We start from the raw sequence: 10,117 nt of genomic DNA on the forward strand, positions 1-10,117 counted from the left end.
TCATTCTTTTGTCTCCTTAGTATGCCTGTTATGCAATCGGGAAAGATGTCCAAGCCATGAAGGCAGTTGTAGGTGAAGAAGCTTTGACCCCTGATGACCTTCTGTACCTAGAGTTCCTACAGAAGTTTGAGAAGAACTTCATAGCCCAAGGTAAGTGTGGACATCCAAGATTAGTACTTGTGCTGTCTTGTAGTACAGATTAGTTTCTTTTGCAGATAGCTAAGCTGGTTTTCCTAACTGGCCACCAAGTGGCATAGGAAGGAAGAGTCAATACAGTGTTATCATCAAAAGATATTACTATTATGTTGACGTTTGGTCACTGATAAGGAAATGGACAACCGCTGTGTAAGTATTTGTTTACCACTTAAGGACCAAGCCTATTTTTTTTTTTTACACTTGGTGTTTTACAAGTTAATCTGTTTTTTTTTTATTTTTTTTTATGCTAGAAAATTTAGAACCCCAAACATAATAAATCTAAATATATAATTTTCAGACACCTTAGAGAATAAAATGGGAGTCATTGCAATATTTTGTCACACTATTTGCGCAGCGGTCTTACAAAAGCAATTTTTTTGGGAATTTTTTTTTTGCGTTAAATAAGAAAACAGTTAAGTTAGCCCAATTTTTTTTTATATTGTGAAAGATAATGTTACAATGGATGCCTAACATGTCATGCTTTAAAATTGTGCCCGCCTGTGGAATGGTGACAAACTTTGACACTTTAAAAATCTCTATAGGCAACGTTTAAAAATTTCTACAGTTCACCAATTTTGAGTTAGAGGAGGTCTTTTGCTAGAATTATTGCTCTTGCACTAATAATCGTGGCGATACCTCACATGTGTGGTTTGAGCACAGTTTGCATATGCGGGCACGACTTGCGTATGTGTTCGCTTCTGCACCGAGGGGCAGGGTGCTTCAATTTTTTTTTACACTGTCCCTTAAAAAAAATAATTTGAATCACTTTTATTACTCTATTAGGTAAATAATGCAGTGGTTCACTTTAGATTTATAATACCTAAATTGCCATTCCTAGCCAGGTAGACATGACATTCCCCACCCAAATAGAAAGGGAAAAGTGTGTAATGTGTATAGCAAGCAGTCTTCTTCCAGTGCAAGCTACAAAATTATCCAATTATCCTTTAATTTTCCAGACCTCTTCAGCTGGGTACAGATTTACTCTTTTTTTTTCAGTGTCACTTCACTGATTGCATATAAGTAAAGCACAGTAAGATTGCTCATGTAAAATGTAGCTTGCTATGGGGGCAGCTGAGCAGCTGCTCTGTGTCCATTCATACACTGGGCCGTGGCTGGTCCCAGCCCCTTTTTCTCATTTGCTCACTGACTTTGCTAAGGGGAACCAATGCTGCTGCTGACTTGGCCAATGAGGCTAGCTGGTCAGCTGAGACTCTCCTGCAGCATTGCTGGATCGAGATGGGGCTCAGGTAAGTATGGGGGGGGGGGGCAGCTGCACACCAAAGGTGTTTTATCTTAATGCATAGAATGCTTTAAGATAAAAAAAAAAAAAACTTCTGCCTTTAGAACAACTTTAACCTTGACTAAGTTTTTAGAAGATCAGATAGCTTCAAATGACTGAGTTAACTGATTTGCTAAAGCAGACAGCCAGAATTTTCTATGCTGTCCCTGCTTTAGGGTCATTACCTGTTCACCATCTTTGTTTCATTGTACATGGAGTTGCACAACTCAGCATACAATCCCAGCAATTTGCTGAGATGAATGAACTCTTGAGTTGCATCATTCTGGTGCAGCCTGATAGGTGGCAAACCCCAAGACCGGGCAGGGATGCTGGCTGTGATAAGGTAACTCAGTTGCTGCCTCGCTGGAAAGATTTGTATAGTTCTGCTTTAACTTGCATTGGGGTTACATCATTTTGTTTCAAAGTAAAGCCAACATCAGCTGATCATCTGCTGAAACTTGCATACGCAGAGGTTACCCACGGTGAAAGAGCTACATTAGTAGATCCGGTGGTGTAAACGGCTAAAGTTCTATGCAGATCGCCTCCATTTTTCCTGTAAAAGTCTATTTTGGCCCCAATCCCTCCTATTGGATGGCTCCCCTTCGCATTAAATGACCAGTAGCAAGGCTTGAAAAATGACTGGGTGGTGTCAATAGAACTTAAACAGCCTATAGCTCTGGGTCCTACTGATTGCTTTGAAATGCAAGTTTGAGGCCTGGTTCACACCTATCTGTTTTTTGCTTTTTGCAGAAACACACTACAGTCCATTTAACATGGGTTCCTATGGGACACGTTCAAATCAGTTTTTTACAGCCACTGCGTTTTGGGAAAGGGTCAGGGACTTATTTAACCACTTCCCGACCAGCGCACGACGATGTACGTCGACAGAATGGCACGGGCAGGCATATTGGCGTACATGTACGTCCAATATTCGTTGCCGTCGTGCCATCGGGAGCGTGCCGCCGGCGGCGCGCTCCCGCGCTGGTCGGGACCCCCGTGAGTCCGGTCGCGGGACCCGCGGACTCGATCGCCGCGGGCATCCCCGCGATCGTCTCACGGAGCGGCCGAATGGAGGAAATGCTGTATAAACAACATTTTTCCATTCTGCCTAGCAACTAGTGACGCTGATCTCTGCTCCATGTGATTGGAGCAGAGATCAGTGTACACTAAATGAAAGCCCAACCCCCCCACAGTTAGTAACACACCCCTAGGAACACTTAACCCCTACACTGCCACCCACTGGTTAACCCTTTCACTGCCAGTGTCATTTACACAGGAATCACTGCATTTATATAGCAGTGATTACTGTATAAATGACAATGGTCCCAAAAATGTGTCAAAAATGTCCGATGGGTCCCCCACAATGTCGCAGTCACAATAAAAATCGCAGATCGCCGCCATTACTAGTAAAAAAAAAATAATAAAAAATTATTAATAAAAATGCTATAAAACTATCCCTATTTTGTAAACGCTATAACTTTTGCGCAAACCAATCAATCGCTTATTGCGATTTTTTTTACCAAAAATATGTAGAATACGTATCGGCCTAAACTGAGGGAGAAAAGTTTTTTTCATATATTTTTGGGGGATATTTATTATTACAAAAAGTAAAAAATAATGTGTTTTTTTCAAAATTATCGCTCTATTTTTGTTTATAGCGCAAAAAATAAAAACCGCAGGGGTGATCAAATACCACCAAAAGAAAGCTCTATTTGTGGGAAAAAAAGGACGTTAATTTTGTTTGGGAGCCACGTCGCACGACCGCGCAATTGTCAGTTAAAGCGACGCAGTGCCGAATCGCAAAAAGTGGTCTGGTCTTTGACCAGCAAATTGGTCCGGTCTGAAAGTGGTTAAACACAAAATGGTGCTTTTTGGCTCAATGAAGAAGCTGTAGAAAAGCATGCAGTGCATTTTTAATCAGCCTATTAACAAATTGGCAAAAAAGTGTGTGCACAAAAATGCTAAATCACCACAAACGATCAAAAGCACACTGCATATGTGTGAGCCAGGCCTAAAAGGTGGAATGAAACTCCTCAAAATACTTACCTCCACCTTCCAACGATGCAGTGGTTACATTCCTCACTGCTGCCCACTGTCTCCTGCCCAGGTGCTGTTTTTTTGGCCTCTTGATTGGCCAAGCACAGTTGACTTCATCCCATGCATATATACGGAAGATGTGCATGCACAGCGCACTGTACGTTCAGTTGAAAATTGTGAGCAAGCAGGTAAGCATGCATTGTTGCAGAAGAGACATAGCACGACTCTTCTAAAATAAAAAGCCACCTGCATGCAGTTTTCTACATGTTGAGTTTAAATCCACTTTAAGGTAATACTCTGCCTGTGCTTTCATATGCTTAACCACTTGCCAACCGCGCTCTACCCAAATGAAGGCTACAGCACGGCTGACCAGTTCTGGGAGGACGTCATATGTACTCCCGTGACAGCGGAGTGGCAAAATTTGTGATCACTGTGTCCTTGGGACACAGCTGATCAGGGAAAAGGGCCAATTACAGTGGCCCTATACCATGTGATCAGTTGTGTGATTATCAGTGTCCCGATCATTGCCCAATAGTACACATCAGTGAAGGAGAAAAATTACTTGCAATATTTTCTAACTATAAAAAAATGTTTTTTTTTTATTTCCCAAAACTTTCACTTTTTTTTTGTTTAAAAAACCCAGTGGTGATAAAATGCTACCTAAAGAAAGCTTTGTGTGAAAAATATATAAAAATGTCATATGGGTACAGTGTAGCATGACCACACAATTGTCATGCAAAGTGTGACAGTGCTGAAAGCTGAAAATTCTTGGTCAGGAAGGGGGTAAACATGCCCAGTAGGCAAGTGGGTAATCTGTATTGCCCATGTATAAGGTTTACCTTACAGCAGGCCTGTTGAGTACAACTTGCATTAAAAATGTTATCTCATAACCACAATACTTTTAGACCCCTTTCACACCAGGGCGTTTTGCAGGCGCTATAGCGTTAGAAATAGCGCCTGCAATCCGCCCTAAAGAAGCTGCACCATTGTCTGTAGTGCGAAAGCCCGAAGGCTTTCACACTACAGCGGTGCGCTGGCAGGACGTCAGAAAAAAGTCCTGCCAGCAGCTTCTTTGGAGCGGTGTGTTCACCGCTCCTCCACCGCTGCTCCCCATTGAAATCAATGGGGCAGCGCTGTAATACCGCCGGCAAAACGCCGCTATTGCTGTGTATTGCCGGCGGTTTTAACCCTTTGGCGGCCGCTAGCGGGGGTAAATGCGCCCCGCTAGCGGCCGAAATGCGCCGCGAATCCGGCGGTAAACTGCCGCTAAAAATAACGCCGTTTTACCGCGACGCAATGGGCGGTGTGGTGTGAAAGGGGTCTTACTCCAGTTTGCAGATTCATATAAGGATCCTCTTTAAGTTTTTGTCTCCATGTGGTGCAATCCACTCCATCTCAGTGTTACTAAATCCACAACAGTAAAATCAGTTTTAAGCATGCTTGTTATACTCACTGAATCTCGGGTTAATCCTGCACATTGTGTAAAAAGGCTGTTTGATCCTAGTCTTTTCTGATCCTCCCTTTTTTGCTGTCCCCCAGCCATCTCCTTAATGAACAGAGCTTTGGGGCACTCTGTACATGCTCAGTTTGTGTATTGCTGGAGCGTTTTTTTAATTGGGTGGGTGCATGTAATCAGCACAGGGCAAATCAGCACTGTCCAGACAAAATATCAGGGGTCCTGCAGCCTCATAGGACAGTCAGTGTAGAATGAAAACTCTTCCTAAAAGCTTTAACCAGACACTGATAGAAGTCACAAGACTGCTATATACGGCTGATGAGAAAAGGTATTTAGCAGTTTATATTTACTAAAATTGCATTGCCATGTACGGTGTGAGACCAGATATAGTGAATGCAGGGTCCTGGGTTTAGTAACTCTTTAAAGGGGTTGTAATGGCAGAAAGTTTATCTTAATGCACCCTATGCATTAAGATAAGCCTTCTGTGTGCAGCAGCCCCCTAATACTTACCTGAGCCTCATCTCTATCCAGCGATGTCCATCAAACGTCCGGGACTCTCCCTCCTGATTGGCTGAGACACAGCAGCGTCGCCATTGGCGACTGCTGCTGTCAAGGTAACTTTGCAAATCAGGAGAGAGGGGGCAGGGCCGAACCAAAGCTCTGTGTATGAATGGACAGAATGCTTGCTGTGGGGGCACTCGACACAAGGGCCAGGAGCACCGAAGAGGGAGGAGGATCTCTGGGCTGCTCTGTACAAATCAACTGCACAGAGCAGGTAAGTATAACATCTTAAAAACAAAAAAAATCACTTTAAGCTGTACAATTTGTAGGTGCTTCTATCTAGCTCTTATGATTATGGCTCCTCACTTTCCCACAGTACATATAAACTGTACTTATTTGTGGTCCTGCACCCTCTGCCAGCTAATTGCTCTATTTGAAGCTGGTAGGGTATGTATGGGCTTTGCTTATCCTATAAAAGGAGGAATTGTTCCTGAGATTTTATAGGCCATATTTTGTCAGAATTCCCTGTAATGCACTGATAGTGAATGATGTAAATTTGTATCGAAGACCACATTTATCAAGTCTATGTGGTGATGTAGGAAGACATTCTATGCAACACAGGAGTTAAATGGAGTTTGGCAGCAGGGTGGCTCTGGGTGGTCCTGAGCCATCACCCGTTATCACTGCAGATCCTGCTGTTCAGCCCTCCTTTAAATAGCTTGCGAAGGACTGTCACATGGGGGATGTGTATGCGCGTGGGTGGCAGTCAGTTGCCAAGGCAACGAGTGGCTCGTTAAGGGATAATAGCAGCTTTGGTACACATGGATGGGAGCAGCAAGGGCACCAGGGGGGGTCTGACGTGGCCCGCTATTAACCCCATATGTCCTAAGTTATAGCCCATATTTAATAGGTATTTTAATAGAGTAGGAGAGCAATGTTCTAACAAGCTGCCACATGGTGGCAGTAAACAGCAGTTTAAGAATGTTACACAACAGATTTGTGTGTGCTTTTATCTTTAGCCACAGTCTAATTCAATAAGTGACATTTCATGCAGTAGAATCGGAGGAATAACCTTGCAATTAATGTAGTTAACTTTATAGTCTAGTGGAACTATGCTGTCTTCCGTTTATGTTCTTGATGTTCTGACAAGTTTCCCAGAATGCTTTTCACACTTCTTCCTTGCTTCCTCAGGTCCATATGATAACCGTACAGTGTACGAGACGCTGGACATTGGCTGGCAGCTCCTTCGAATCTTCCCCAAAGAAATGCTCAAGAGAATCCCTGCAAGCACCTTGGCAGAATTCTACCCCCGAGACTCCTCCGCCAAGCACTGAGATCCACTCTTCCCCTTCCCTCCATCATCCTGCAGCCACCCCACAGTTTACAGTCTTTAATGGACCCCCCTTGAATGAGAAGGACAGGAATGGTCTCTCTACGTGCACCTGTCACCCATTTATCGTGGAAACAGCCATTTGTGGGTAAACCAATATACTGCTAGTTTCTAGCATACTGAATGGCTACGTTCTTTGAAAACCCCCCAGAATGGCTGTCAAAATGGGTGCCAGGTACACAACATGTGTTTGTAAAGTGGGAAATGTTATTTTAACATTATATTCTGTATGTCATTGTTTTTTTTTTTTTTTTTTTCTTCATTAAAAAGCAGCATAGTTGGATGTAAGCCCAACTCCAGCTTACATAAAAAAATAAAATAATGCACTGCAATAAAAAAACAAATCCACTCTTTCTGGAATAATCAACCTATCCTCAGTGCTGCTCTTATATTGTCCACTGATTGTGTCACTTATCTTCCAGGTTGAATGATGTCCAGCATTATTAAGCCCACCTCCTGTGAGTCCAGGGTCTCATGGACACCTTGGAGTTTGTCCCCAAACCACCCTGGTTTCACAGGAGAACTCTGCGGGCAGCAGAACAAGCCCATATTTTCAGGGCCCACCCACTGCCTGAGGAGACGGCGTACCTGTGATGTCATGTGACCAGACACAAGACTACAGGAGTAAAGGTGGTCCTTGTGCTCCAGGGGAGTAGGCATAAATCGGATGGGTTTTCTATTTTCGAGTTGGGCCTGAAAACATTGATTTACCTTCCATCAAGCTGCTTACTGTTCTGTGTAATATTCCAGCACCAGGAGTGGCATGCTTTAAGTATAAATACTTAGGAGAGGTTACAGAAGGAGGTTATACACAATGCCTCGGTTTCATGTGGTGAAGCAGTGACTGGCGCTTTTTCAGGCACTAAAGTTATTTATTGTGCAGTGATGTGCACATAGTTTTATTGTATATATTCATAACGCTTTAGATGTCTTAATGCATTACTTCTCACCAGAAGTAACTATAAAAATGACCCTGTGAAAAGACTCTAAAACACCTGCTGCCTTGCACAGATGGCTACAGAGAAAATGGTTCCCATCCTGCTAATTTCTAAGTGAACACGACTTCAGATTATTTCCTAATATAAGTAAACAGCAGCTGCTCCTTTACCAAATAAGCCCCTTCCTATTGGATTTTTGTGGTGTAATTGAACAGATGTCAAAGTATTTATTCATTTCAGGCTGAGAAAAGGCTGGCTGAAATGTTGATGGAAAAACCATCAATTCAGCTGTTAAATGAAAGCTATTGAGGTCTGTTTTATGTGAGGTAACACATGTTTTAAGGTTGTTGGTCCATATAAGTCAAGGTAACTTGTGGCCGGCTGTTGTGGAATTAAAGGCCCTGCCTTTCCTAGAGGATGCTAGCCCCACAGCTGCCACATATTGCCAGTCTTAAGCCTTGTACACGCGATCGGATTTTCCGACTGGAATTGTGTTGACAGACTGTTGGCCTAAAATCCAAATGTTTGTACACTCCATCGGATTTTCCACGGTCAAATGTTGGATGGCAGACTTATAAATTCCGCCATCAAATGTCTGTTAGATTTTCCGTTCGTGTGTACACAAGTCAATCAGACAAAAGTCCAAAGTACAAACATGCATGCTCAGAAGCGAGGGAGAGCCATAAGCAGTCGGGCTTGTAAACTAGCGCTCGTAATGGAGAATTAACATTCGCGACGCAGCTAATTATCGAAATGCAGTGCACATTCTCCTCCTTTAATGGAATAATAATGAAGCTGCTTTGCTGGTGATACTGGTGGAGTTCTGTCAAACGTAATTTATTTTTTGGGCACGTTACCACAACACCATTATCCCTGAGTTTTTAAGATCAAAGATACAACTGTTGGTGTCCCTTGTTATATTTTAAATACAATGTAAAATGAACTGCCTGCTCCCAAACTGTCATTTGAAGTAAAATACATAGCCGAGTATTCTACCCAATTTTTTTATTGTGCATTAAAAAAAACAAATACAATTAGACATGCTGTCTGCCAATAGAACGCAACCAAAAAGTGCACTCTATGCATCCAAAAATATAGAAAAAATATCAAATCATTATTCAACCAAAAAATAAAATAAAACCTAATGCATGTGTCCTGCTTCTTAATATAGGGGGTCAACAATGGCAAGAGTTTGTGAAAGCAGGGGTCTGACATAATTGGTCATAATTTATTAAACCAAAAATTGGTTGTTTTATTAGTAATTTTCCCATTTCTGGACTTAACTTGGCCAAAGCAATAACTCCAAGGCCAATAATACTCCGATTCCGAAACATGCCTGGTTGACAAACGGCCCTTCAGAAACGAAATGAAAAGTGCAAATAAACACTCGCCAAGCTTCTACTAACACAAAATTAGCAGAATGAGCCCAAAGGGGGGCGCCTGACAATTGAACTTCCTCTTTATCAGCTTGTAGTATATCACTACGTTCGAGTTTGTTGGTGGACAATTGTGTACCATTTGTATGTAAGACAAGTTTGCGGTACACGCCCTTCGGCCAAAAGTCTGATGCTTTGTCTGCAGAAAATCAGATCGTGTGTACGAGGCTTTAGTCTATGCAGGTACTTCAGTTTCATTGAACATGTTGAATTTCCCAGCAGGGGGATTGCTGCCCATTCCTTTTGTGGCTCCTGTGATTGGTATGACCTGCGATGGTCAATATCCTCTGCCCACCTCTGATAGTGTCTCTTCCTTTGCTCTAGTTAGCCCTGTGCCCCACATGTTCCCAGGTGGCTTGTCTTCTGCTGTGGGGTACATTTTGATGTTTGTGAATTTTGGTGCAATAGTTGGTCCATTCCATCTGTAAACGGTGTATACATTTATTGAAGAACAGCATATCTAAATAAATATTATAATAGAACAATGTGTCATGAGTTCTCATTGCAATGTATTTCTTGTTTTCCTCCTCTTACATATATTACTGCATTCTTTAAAACACTCAATTGTACAGCAAATGCAGTGTTAATCTGGCATAGCCTTGGTCTCGTTCTGCATTCTCCTAAGCCAGAATGGAGGTGTGGGGGGGGGGGGGGGGTGGAGCCAGAGGAAATTTTCTTCTAGCACATACAAACTAATTTCTGATTGTGGATGAATTGGGGATTTAAATTAAAGCAACGCCATTTGGGAGTAAAGTTCCTCTAGATCAGCCATGGTGAACTTTTGGCACCCCTGCACACAGCCCTCTCTGGGAACACAAGCTAAGTTGCCGGATTGCTACCCCCAGCAGCCTAATCTGATTTTTAAATTTTTTTTTATATGCCTCT

General features: G+C 42.5%; 1 protein-coding gene across 1 annotated transcript in view; it reads left to right on the forward strand.

Moving 5' to 3' along the window:
* ATP6V1B2 (ATPase H+ transporting V1 subunit B2) overlaps positions 1-9,717 on the forward strand; it is a 51,488-nt gene extending 41,771 nt beyond the window's left edge. The window contains exons 13-14 of the mRNA XM_077469798.1: positions 21-150; positions 6,660-9,717. Coding sequence (XP_077325924.1) covers positions 21-150; positions 6,660-6,802 — 273 coding nt within the window. The 3' untranslated portion in view covers positions 6,803-9,717. The remainder of the gene's footprint in view (positions 1-20; positions 151-6,659) is intronic.
* The last annotated feature ends 400 nt before the right edge of the window (positions 9,718-10,117 follow it).

Source organism: Lithobates pipiens, unplaced genomic scaffold (assembly GCF_037356315.1).
Source record: "Lithobates pipiens isolate NorthernLeopardFrog02 unplaced genomic scaffold, aLitPip1_a1.2 Scaffold_8, whole genome shotgun sequence".
In the NCBI taxonomy this organism is placed as follows: domain Eukaryota; kingdom Metazoa; phylum Chordata; class Amphibia; order Anura; family Ranidae; genus Lithobates; species Lithobates pipiens.